This window comes from Chiloscyllium plagiosum, unplaced genomic scaffold (assembly GCF_037043375.1).
Source record: "Chiloscyllium plagiosum isolate Xiang-an unplaced genomic scaffold, Cpla_swu_hap1 HiC_scaffold_47, whole genome shotgun sequence".
Classification (NCBI taxonomy): domain Eukaryota; kingdom Metazoa; phylum Chordata; class Chondrichthyes; order Orectolobiformes; family Hemiscylliidae; genus Chiloscyllium; species Chiloscyllium plagiosum.
Window position 1 is genome coordinate 35,591,254 of NW_028270185.1, and position 12,685 is coordinate 35,603,938.

At 47.0% G+C, this 12,685-nt stretch overlaps 1 protein-coding gene across 1 annotated transcript; it reads left to right on the forward strand.

Annotated features, from left to right (window-relative positions):
• Positions 1-3,114: 3,114 nt before the first annotated feature.
• Positions 3,115-10,636, forward strand: LOC148136079 (uncharacterized). The gene is made up of 2 exons (XM_087984156.1): positions 3,115-3,366; positions 8,096-10,636. The coding sequence occupies exon 2, from the start codon at positions 8,337-8,339 to the stop codon at positions 9,390-9,392; it is 1,056 nt and encodes a 351-aa protein (XP_087840282.1). The 5' UTR covers positions 3,115-3,366; positions 8,096-8,336; the 3' UTR covers positions 9,393-10,636.
• Positions 10,637-12,685: the final 2,049 nt, after the last annotated feature.

A 12,685-nucleotide genomic window follows, 5' to 3' on the forward strand; every position in this document is an offset into this window, starting at 1 on the left:
TATCCATCCGCTCTACCCTCATCGATCACCTCCTCAAAAAATTCAACCAAGTTAGTATGACATGACCTGCCATACACAAAGCCATGCTCACTGTCCCTAATTAGGCAGTGCTTTTCCAAATCCGATCCCAGACAATTCTGTCAATAGCTTCCCAACGACAGATGAAAGACTCACCAGTTTAAAACTTCCTGGATTATCCCTAATTGGAGTCTTGAACAGAGGAACAACATTAGCTACTTGCCATTCCTCCGGTACCTCTCTAGTGGCTCGTGAAGATACAAATGTTTTTTTTTGATTAGATTAGATTACAGTGTGGAAACAGGCCCTTCGGCCCAACAAGTCCACACCGACCCGCCGAAGCGCAACCCACCCATACCCCTATATTTACCCCTTACCTAACACTACGGGGAATTTAGAATGTCCAATTCACCTGACCCTGCACATCTTTTGGACTGTGGGAGGAAACCGGAGCACCCGGAGGAAACCCACGCAGACACGGGGAGAACGTGCAAACTCCACACAGTCAGTCGCCTGAGGCGGGAATTGAACCTGGGTCTCTGGCGCTGTGAGGCAGCAGTGCTAACCACTATGCCACCGTGCCGCCCACAAATGTCTTGGTCAAGGTCCCAGTAATCTCCACTCTTGCCTCACTGAAAAACTTGGTGGAGATAGCATCAAGCCCTTGCGACTTACAAACTTTAGTGCTCTTCAAAAAACCCAATATCACTTCTTTCTTGATCTCAAAATGCCCTTGCATATTAGCATGCTCCATACTAATCTCACTATCCTCTAAATCCTTCTTCTGGATCAATACTGACACAAAGTACTAATTTAGGATTTCGCAAGCCTCCAAGCACGAGTTCCTCCTTTATTCTCAAATGGTCCGACCTTCTCCCTCGTTATCCTCTTATTTTTATTTTTTAATGTATGCCTAGAATACCTTGGAATTCTCTTTAAAACTATTTGTCAATTTCATGGTCCCTTCTTGCTCTACTAATTCCCTGCTTGAATTCTTTCCTGCTTTCTTTATATTCTTTACAGCCCTTGTCCAATTTTAGCTCCCTAAACCTTCCCTTTGTTTTTTTTTTCTTTTTGATTAAATTCACAACCTCCCTCTTTGTCCAAGGTTCCCTTACCTTGCTATCCTTATCCTTTCTCCTTACTGGAACATGCTGGTCCTAATATTGACCCGTCGGGAACTCCACTCCAAATCTTCCTCCAGCCAAAAAAAATCCACTGACCACTGACTCTCTCTTTCCTATCACTCAGTTAATCTTGTATCCATGTTGCCCGTGCCTCTTGTACCATGACTTATAATCTGCACAATTTGTTGTATGCTATCTTCTGGAAATCCATGTTAATCACATCAGTAACATTGCCCTCATCGACCCTTTCTGTTAAGTCATCAGAACACTTCAGCAAGATAGTTTTACACAATTTCCCCTTGACATTTTTTAACCAACCCACCTTTATCAAAGTGATTATCAGTTTTATCACAATAGTTGTTTCCAGAAGCTCTCCCAACACCATTGTTAAACTGACAAGGCTGTCAATTCCAGGATTAATTTACAAGTCTTCACAGAACAAGGTCATAATGTCGATAACCCTCCAGTCTCCTGACACCTCCTCTCAGTCCAGAGGAGACTGTAATGTTGTGGCCAGTGCCCCTCTCACTTCAATCAGAATCCTTGGATGTATCTCATCCTGATCTGGTGTCCTGTTAACCCCGAGTGCCAACATCATTTGGACAGGTAATTGGATAGAAAAACTTTCCTCCTCAGTGTATCCGCACATTAACAGTTTACTGATTAGTATCATAGCTGTTTTCTCACCTTCACTGGAAAGACTTAAAAATAAACTCTTATTTCTCTCCAGCGCGAGGCCCCAGTCCGCGAGCTCGCGCAGAGTCGGTTAAACGGCCGCGCCTCGAGACCCCTCATGAGCCCTCAGGGCGGGCCTTTACTCTCATCCAGCTCTGATTGATCAGAAAATCTGTCAATCTCGTGCTTATAGCCAATAGAAGTGCGGTCCCGCGTTGGGAACGTCATCTGGAAGTGAATGTGGATGAAAAGAGAAATCGCTGGAGAAACTCGGCAGGTTTGGCAGCTTCTGTGGAGTTAAAACAAAGGTAACGTTTCAGATTCAGTGACCCTTCATCAGTACTGAAAGTAGCTCGGGAAAAAGTGCAGTTAGTGGCTCTCACTCCTGCAATAGGTGGAGATGGAGCCCAGAAAGAGAGAGAAGAGACGCAGATAAAGGGGATGGATAATTGTGAGGCAGAGAGAAATAAAAGCTGATACAGGGGAAAATGTAGGAGCAGATTACTGCAGATACTGGAATCTATTGAAAACAAGTCACATTCCTGATGAAGGGCTTATTTCCGAAATGTGGACGGCACATCATTTCTGCGTTTTGGGGGTTTCTCTTGAGGGAAGGATAGGATTGATAAATCAATGGCTGAAAAGGTGGTGCAATGTGCAGGGATTCAGTTTCTTGGATCATTGGAGTCTCTTCTGGGACATAAAAGATCTGTTCAAAAAGGATGGGTTTCACCTGAACTGGAAAGGGACCAATATCCGACTGGGGAGATTTGCTAGTTCTAGTTTCGGATCCTGTCAACATTTTTAGAGTGGTGAGGTGGGAGCTTTTAAGTAACAGTGCATAGACAGAAATATGAGGATGGTTCTTGTGAGAGACGATTTCAGTACAAACAGTTAAGATGTGCATGACCCCAGAGTCTAAGGGGAATAGAGCCATAGGGGTAGGGTAAAACATGCTTCTCTATAATAAAGGACGAGACAGAGTAGAAAAACAAGTCCTTGATTGATAAGACCACTAACTCTGACAGAGAAGAATAAGTCCTTGACTGATAAGACTGCAGGCTAGAAAAACAACTAGGGAGACATATACTGCAGACTTTGTGATAAGGGTCCAGAATGGAAAAATAATGAATGTTCGGAATGTGAACCTCGTGACTCTTTAGAGCTATAGAGAGGAGGGGCTTATACTGTATTTAATCGAAACCTTTGTTAGCCTGGCGCGCCTTTTTTTCAAGGGTGCCCAACTCTGCAGACTTGTTAATAAAACTTTGTTTTCCTGAATTTGTATAGAGCGATTATTGAGAAGCGATTTTCGTTTCTAACAAACTTGGGGGCTCGTCCGATCAACACTCCGGCCGCGAGGGGGGCTGAGGAAGGACATCGGAGAAGGTGCACCCTGCCGAGTTCGGCAGTCCCTGATTCCTTGCTTGTCGCCCCGCGCGGCTTGAGCGAGTGATATCCGGAAGGCTCAGGAGAACAAAGGAGGGGTGTGGCCGAGGCAGTGGGGACGGTTAACGATCGAGTAATTTCGGTGCACCGAACCCAGGTAAGAACAGACTTGCGGGGACCGTCTTTCCGGAGGACTGGGGACCTGCGGAGTGCCTGTAGATTTTTCTACAGAGACGTGGGACTCAGGAATCTAGAGACCGGGGCTCGTATGTGCAAGATTTTGCAGAGACCGTGTTTGCGGAGGAACGTGGACCTACGGGGTGCCTGTGATCTGTTTCACAGAGACGTAGGACACGGGAATCCAAAGACCGGGGATGCCTGCAAAGGGACCTGGGCGATCACGGGACTGAAGGTCCGGGAATTGGCTAAATAGTGATAGATTATCACGGGATAATACAGGAATCTCCGATTTTACAAAGTCCTCGGCAATGGGAAATAAGGGAAAGGTAGGCTTGAGCGTAGACAATGAAAAATACCCCGGGGTACCTGACGATAGTCCGTTAGGAATAATGTTAAATAATGGGGATCAGGGTAGGAGAAAAGGAAAATCTAGAAAGAAGATGGTGAGATACTGTCAAACGTGGTCCCAAACACCTATTCAGGGAGACTCAGTGTGGTGGCCTAAATTCGGCACTGATGAAGACTGGGTCCGGCAAGCTCTAATTTTATATGTCAATTCGAAACCTAATGTTACTCGGGAGGAAAGTGATTACGCCCTTTGTTGGCTACCAGTCACACTATCTTGCAAAATGAAGGTAACCAATGAAGGCTCGAAAGGGCAGAAAGAATGGGACCCTTTAGATCACTTACCGTCGCCCTACGTGACCCCGTCGGCCCCGCAAAATAGTCCTTCGGGTGGCGACGATTCAGGGGAAGGGGAAGAAAGCGGGGAGGAACCACCAGGTGCCTCAGGAGTACAGACTAGATCTCAAGCTGAAAAGAGTCACAGACGGAACTCTGTCCCGATTGCAAGAATGAATCCACTCCGGGAAGTGCCCATGGGAGGCGCGGACGGAGGGACGGGATATGTGAACGTCCCCTTAGCGAGTACTGAAGTGCGGAATTACAAGAGGGAGATGAAGGGCCTACTGGAGGACCCCATGGGTCTGGCTGAACAATTAGATCAGTTCCTGGGGCCAAATACTTATACGTGGGATGAGATGTATTCCATCATGGGAACATTGTTCTCTAGCCAGGAGCGACAGATGATACGACAAGCTGCGCTGTTGGTCTGGGAGAGAGAGGGAGGAGCAGGAGGGGAGCAGAAATTTCCCCTCACCGACCCCGAGTGGGATAAGCAAACGGAAGAAGGAAGACGCAACATGAGGGATATGCGGGAATATTGGATAAAAGGAATAAGGCAGGCAGCCCCGAAGGGGCACAATTTTACCAAGGCCTTTGGGAATCATCAAAACCCGGAAGAAACCCCTACAGACTTCCTAGACAGGATTAGGAAGAACTTGCAGCAGTTCGCTGGGGTGGACCCTGAGACGGAAGTGGGACAGCAACTCATACGGGTAGAGTTTGTATCAAAAGCCTGGCCGGACATACGAAAGAAGTTAGAGAAAATGGATGATTGGGATAGTAAACCTCTGAGTGAACTACTACGGGAGGTGCAAAAGGTGTTTGTGAGAAGGGACGATGAGAAGCAAAAGAAGGCGACAAAGATAATGATGCAGACGGTGCAACAAGTGACAGCTGGAAGGAGGGAAAAGGGGGAGCCGTGGCAGGAACCGGAGAGGGGAGAGTTGTGGCAAGAGCAGAGGAAAAGAGGACCGGGGCCGGAACAAAGGAAGGGTGGAGGAACTCGAGGCCGCAACAGGGAAATGAGGAGGATACTCAGATGTTACTACTGTAATGAAGAGGGACATTTTAAGCGAGAGTGCCCCCGCTACAAGCGGGAAGTGCGGTCGTACGCCCTGATGGAGGAAGATTAGGGAGGTCGGGGGTTCCTACCCTTGGGGCAAAAGGACTATCGACAGGAACCCCTGGTAAACTTGAAAGTAGGGCCCCAAGGGTCGGAGATCACATTTATGGTGGACTCGGGAGCCGAAAGATCAAGTATAATCCAAATACCCCCCGGCGCCCGAGCAGGAAGAACAGTTATGGGGGTATCTGGCATTGGAGGAAAGACATTGCAAGTCCCAGTAGTGGAGGACGTGGAAATTGGGTATGAAAACAGAACTACTAAACGAGACCTCCTTCTACTGCCATCGGTGGGGTTTAATTTGTTAGGAAGAGACTTGCAGGTCAAACTAGGGATCGGAACGGTACCAAGTAATGGGGAAATGGTGGTAAGGTTGTTCGCCCTCACCGAAGAAGATGATCAACAAATAGACCCGGAAGTTTGGTACCGAGAGGGGAACAGAGGGGGTCTAAACATCAAACCTCTCCAAATCACCATGTTACCAGGAAAAGGCCCGGTAAGAAGGAAACAGTACCCGATTGCTATGGAAGGACGGGAAGGGTTACAACCTGTGATAGAAAGATTAATCACAGATGGACTACTGGAGGAATGTATGTCCCCTTTCAATACTCCAATACTCCCTGTGAGAAAGCCGCTTGGGACGTATAGGCTGGTGCAAGATTTGCGGGGGTTGAATGAAGTAGTCCAGGCTAGATACCCGGTGGTACCCAATCCCTACACGTTAATGAGTAAAATTCCCCCCGAACATGAATGGTTCAGCGTAATAGATCTGAAGGATGCCTTCTGGAGTTGCCCCCTTGACGAAGAAAGTCGGAACCTTTTTGCATTTGAATGGGAGAATCCCTTCACAGGACGAAAGCGACAGTTAAGATGGACAGTCTTGCCGCAGGGATTCACGGAGTCACCCAACTTGTTTGGACAAATACTGGAACAGATCTTAGGAGGATTTCGGTGTAACGCGGAGAATCAATTGCTCCAATATGTCGATGATCTCTTACTCTCAGGACCGGGAGAAGAGGAGGTACGAGCAGACACCGTTGCCCTGCTGAACTTCCTGGGGAAACAGGGCCTACGCGTCTCCAGGTCAAAACTCCAGTTTGTGGAGCAAGAAGTAAGATATCTGAGCCATCAGGTCAGTAAGGGGCATCGCCGTATCACGCCAGAACGAATATCGGGGATTACGGGTATGCCAATACCCAGGCACGTGGATGGCCGACCTGTATCCAGGCAGTGGCAGCTACGGCAATGTTAGTGGAAGAGGCCCGGAAACTTACCTTTGGAGGAAGAATCACAGTATATTCCCCACATTCGGTTAGTACCATACTGGCTCAAAAGGCTCACCGCTGGTTAACAGACTCTCGCATCCTGAAGTATGAGACGATTTTGATGACCGGAGACGATCTCAATTTTGCAAAAGATCTCAGTTGCAACCCTGCCCAGTTTCTATACGGACGTCCTGCAGATGGGGAACAGGAGCATGACTGTGTGGAATTTGTAGACTTACAGACCAAAAGCCGAGAGGACCTGCAAGAGGCTCCGCTGGGTGAAGGACATGAACTGTACATCGACGGGTCCTCCCGGTGCATAAATGGGGTACGGTACAGTGGCTATGCGGTCGTAGATGGCGCAACGAAACGGACGATCGAGTCCGGACGACTGCCCGGGAAGTGGTCAGCCCAATCCTGTGAGTTGTACGCCCTCCAGAGGGCCCTGAAGTTGTTGGAGGGGAAAGTGGGGACCATATATACTGACTCAAAGTATGTATACGGAATTGTTCATACTTTCGGGAAAATCTGGAAAGAGCGAGGATTGATAACTTCCCGGGGAAAAGAATTAGCTCACGAACAAATGATCAGCCTAACGTTGGAAGCCCTGGCGTTGCCTACAGAACTCGCAGTAGTCCATGTACCCGGTCACCAGAAGGGGTCGACACCGGAAGCGGTGGGAAACCGGCTGGCAGATGAGGAAGCCAAGCGGGCAGCGGTCGAAAAATCCGTCCAATTATTAACATTAATACCGTTGAGGGAAGGGCTCGCTAAACAACCCGTCTTCACCCAGGGGGAGATTGATAAAATGGATCAATTGGGTGCCCGGCTAGAAACTAACGGGAAGTGGACGGTTCCTGATGGGAGACAAGTACTAAACAAACAGATCACCCGGAGTATTCTGCACCGATTACACCATCAGACCCACTGGGGGGTGCAAGCCATGTGTGACACGATCCTGAGAGACTATGTATGTAGGGGGATATACACGTTAGCCCAACAAAAAGTAGTCGGATGCCCCACTTGCCAGCGAATTAACAAGAAAGCCATGCGTTCTATGCCAGCTGGTGGTCAGCCCCTCGCAATTAGGCCATTCCAGAGGATCCAAATTGACTTTACAGACTTACCCCCAGTACAGAGATGGAAGTATCTGCTAGTAATAGTAGACCATTTCACTCACTGGGTAGAGGCTTTCCCAACCGCCAAAGCCGATTGGCGGGCCAACCGTGGCCCATCTATTGTTAGAGAACATAATCCCGAGATATGGCATGATGGAATCTATAGACTCAGACTGCGGGACACATTTTGTTGCTAGGCTACACCATTTGATCTGTACTGCCCTGGGTATCCAATGGAAATTCCATGCACCCTGGCATCCCCAGAGCTCGGGTCGAGTTGAGAGAATGAATGGCACGCTCAAGACCCAATTGACTAAGCTGATGTTAGAAACTAAGTTACCGTGGCCAAAGTGCCTTCCCATTGCCCTATTGAGGATACGTACAGCACCTCGCCGGGATATCGGGGTCTCCCCCTATGAGATGCTGTTCAGATTACCATAATCGGGTGTCCCACTCTACAAGGGGGAGATGTATTTGTCAGAGGCTATTTACTGGCCTTATCCCGTTCTTTTGCAGAACTCCGGAGGAAGGGTCTCCTGGCTCAAACTCCGCCGCTCGACTTCCTCTTACATAAGGTGGAGCCCGGAGATTGGGTACTTGTAAAGACCTGGAGGGCCGAAAAGCTCCAGCCGCAGTGGGAAGGACCGTTCCTGGTCCTGTTAACAACTGAAGCCGCTGTTCGGACGAAAGAAAAAGGGTGGGCCCACGCATCGAGGATAAAGGGTCCTGTTCCGCCAGAAGGAGAGAGCACTTGGACATGCGGGCCAGGGGACAAGCCATTGGTGGTAAAGCTGAAAAGACAGCGACAATGAACTCTACCTGGACTGTATTGGTGGGGATATTGATCGGTTTACTCCTGTATGTGGGGGAGGGCGAGGGGAGATGTGACAAATGTCGGACTACGGTGAGACTTGGGAGTCAGATCTACTCGGGATCATTTGTGTCTCACTCCCATGTGAACGATTGGTGTTATGATGTGAATGCACGGCAAGAATGTTGGGAGGATGGAAAACCCTATTATCAAATGTATAATAAAGGGTACGGTGGCAAAGTCCGTGGGTGCCCTAAAAATGACCGCTGGGTGTGTGTTAACAAAGATGGGCAGTGGGGCCTACCCTCCGTGTTGCTCAGAGAGCAGGTTGACAGAGTCAAGGAGACCAGAGTTCAGAACACTGAACGGGAGTTAGAGAAAGAGAACGACCGTCAGAGAACGGTCGTTGTCTCTAAAGTGCCATCTATATACAAAGGGGTAGAAGAGCAGATTGAGCTCCCTGATGTAACACAAAACCTGTTTATTGATCTCACCTCTAGGATTGCCACTGTTTTAAATGTTAGCAATTGCTGGGTTTGTGGGGGGCCACATATGTCAGAACAATGGCCGTGGACTGGGCAAAGCTTAGACATATGGGAATTGCTTCAATACAATTGGACACATGTCAACGAAAGGAAAAGCCAGGGGTGGAGACTGACAAATAGCCCTGAGGGCCAGTTATGTGTTGAAGGCAAGGGGACCGTGGTGGTAGGAATTAGTCCCTGTCAGAGTGTATTGAATGCCACCACACAAGTATGGTGGCCTGAGAATATTGCTTGGTACATTGCAAACCGAGATCATCAAAATTACATTCGGTTACGTACTGATTCCTCCTCTTACGAGCTAAGTGCTGACCCTTCCGATGGCATGAAAAGAGTGTGGAGCGGTGGTTGTCAGGGGAATCAATGCTGGGATAATCCTGTCCAGACTCTGCCACGGGGCCAACAATCCGAATACTGGAATTGCAGTGGTCCTGGTCCTTATGAGGGCGTCCTGGGGTAAAGGAGTTGTGGGATGACGTTGTGAGGCAGGGAGGGCCTGCTCCAGATGGCCTATTTTGGATATGCGGTAATCAGGCATATTCCAAACTGCCCATGGGATGGGCTGGAGTATGCTTCCTGGGTCTAATAAGACCTGAATTCTTCCTATTACCCCGGGAGGAAGGCGATGATTTGGGAGTTAAACTCTTTGACTCCCTGCTAGGTCGCCAAGGGATATCCAAGTCGGTGATTGGCGGGATGAGTGGCCACCGGCCCGTATTATTGAATACTACGGGCCTGCTACGTGGGCACAGGACGGATCATGGGGATACCGTACTCCTATCTATATGTTAAACCGAATTATCAGGCTCCAAGCAGTCGTAGAGGTCATTACTAATCAGACCGCCCTGGCCCTGGAGTTGCTGGCTAAGCAGCAGGATCAGATGAGGGCTGCTATATACCAAAACCGGCTTGCCTTGGATTATCTGTTGGCCTCGGAAGGGGGCGTGTGCGGGAAGTTTAACCTGACTAACTGCTGTCTGAAAATTGACGATAATGGTAAAACGGTTTTGAAGATTTCCGATACAATTCGGAAACTGGCCCATGTGCCGGTACAATCCTGGCGTCCTCTTGGTGGCATCGGATGGTGGGATGGTCTCCTAGGTGGTAGTTGGTGGCGCACGGCGTTACTGGTGGCTGGGGGGGGCGTAATGCTTCTACTCATCTTACCCTGCCTGATCCCCTGTGTTCAATCTTTAATCCAGAAAAATATTTCCCAACTCCAGGCAGTGGCGGTACCCCAACATGGAACGCAGGAACGTAAGGTGCTGTTGCTGCGAAAGACCAAGGATTTCCCGGGCCCCTGATGGGAGGAGGCTTATCTTTGTCATGCACATCTTAAAAAAAGAAAGGGTGGAATTGTGAGAGACGATTTCGGTACAAACAGTTAAGATGTGCATGACCCCAGAGTCTAAGGGGAATAGAGCCATAGGGGTAGGGTAAAACATGCTTCTCTATAATAAAGGACGAGACAGAGTAGAAAAACAAGTCCTTGATTGATAAGACCACTAACTCTGACAGAGAAGAATAAGTCCTTGACTGATAAGACTGCAGGCTAGAAAAACAACTAGGGAGACATATACTGCAGACTTTGTGATAAGGGTCCCAGAATGGAAAAATAATGAATGTTCAGAATGTCAACCTCGTGACTCTTTAGAGCTATAGAGAGGAGGGGCTTATACTGTATTTAATCGAAACCTTTGTTAGCCTGGCGCGCCTTTTTTTCAAGGGTGCCCAACTCTGCAGACTTGTTAATAAAACTTTGTTTTCCTGAATTTGTCTAGAGCGATTATTGAGAAGCGATTTTCGTTTCTAACAGTTCTGAATCAGAAAAGAGCAAGTTAATTCGAAAAGACAGACATGAGCGGTCAGAGAATGATTTAACTTTCAGGTAAGGCTGATAAGCTTGGTTGAGGAATTGACAAGAGAGGCAGCTCAACATTCCAGGCTTTAGGTGTTATAGGAGGGATAGTAAGAGAGGAGAGGGAATGGCATATTTAATTAAGGAATACATTACTACTGCAATTAGAATAGATATTTCTGAGGGATTGTCATAGTGTTAAAGTTTTGGTTGGTGAAGAATTTGTTAAATGTGTTCAAGAAAATTTTCTTTCTCAATATATAAATGTTCCTGTCGAGAACGAGCAAAACTTGAATATCTTTTGCAAAATAAGGCAGAGCAAGTGACTGGAACTAGTGATTGTAATGCTGTTAGTTTTAAAATAGCTATGGAAATGGATAAATCTTCCAAAAAAGTTAAAGCTCTTAATTGGAATAAGGCAAAATTTAAGGGAATGATGCAATAACTTTCAAAAGTTGATTAGAGGAGACCGTTTACAGGTAAAAGTATGACTGACAAGTGGGAGTCTTTAAAAGTGCGATAATGAGAGTTCAGAAGCATATGGTCCTATTGGTTGAAGGGTAGAAAGAGGGTAGGAACATGCTTAAAAAGGAAATCAGAAAGGCAAAAATGGAAAGTTAGATAGCTTTGGCAAGTAAGATTTAAGATAACCCAAAAACGATTCTATAAACACTTCAAGAGCAGGAGAGCAATGAGAGAGAGAGTAGGACCCTTTAAAGATCAACAATGTTGTCTTTGTGTTGAACCTCCAGAGGTGGGAGAGATGCTAACTGAATATTTCACATCAATTTTTACTGTTGAAAAAGAAATGGGGGCTAGAGAACTCCGGGAAATAAATATTGATATTTTTAAAACAGTTCACATTATAGAAGAGGAAGAACTGGAGATCTTAGAAAACATAAAGATAGATAATCCTCCAGTGCCTGATTATATGTGTCCCAGGATGTTGTGGGAAGTTGGGTACGAAATTGTGGGGCACCTAGTAGAAATATTTGTATATCTATGAACGTGGGTGAAGAACGAAAGGACTGGAGTTTGGCTAATGTTGTGCTATTGTTTAAGAAAGGATGTGAGGAGAAGTTCTGGAACTATAGACCCACGGGTCTAACTTCGTGGTGGGTAAGTTGTTGGTGATGATTCTGAAAGATAGGCTTCATATGCTTTTAGAGAGGCAAGGATTGAGTAGAGACAGCTTGGATTTTTTGCAAGAAAAATCGTACCTCACAAACTTGCTTGAGTTTTTTGAGGAAGTAATCAATAAGATTGAGGGCAGAGCAGAAGTTGTTGACTTGGATTTTAGTGCAGCCTTTGACAAGGTTCTGAATGGTTGACTGGTTAGTAAAGTTAGATCACACAGGATTCAGGGTGAGTTTGCCAATTCATTACAAAATTGGCTTTGGAGTAGGAGACAGAGGATGGTGGTGGAGGTTTGTTTATCAGACTGGAGGCCTCTGACCAGCGGTGCTCCACAGAATTTGGTGCTAGGTCCACTACTTTTTATCATTTTACATAAATGATTTGGATGTAAATATAGGAGGTATGGTTAATAAGTTTGTAACAAGTTTGCTTCATCCTAAGATGGCAGCACCATATGGCAGAGTGGCTCTTGTGCCAGAACTCATTTGCTCCGACCGCTTTTCTCTTTCTTTCTTTTGCTTCTCTGTTTTTTATTTCTCTTCTTGACCTTGTCCTGAGCTTGGACAGTATCATGGCAGCAAGCGTCCAACCACAGGGAAGAGTGGGCCCAGGACACACCTCGAGTGAGCTGCTACTTACTTTTCCAGAGCATGCACAGGACCTAAAATCAGTGTCTGTCATATCGGTGGAGACGACATCAGCGAGATCAACCCAGAGGCAAAAGATCGTGCCTGAGGTTTGGCGACTTTATTGTTGGT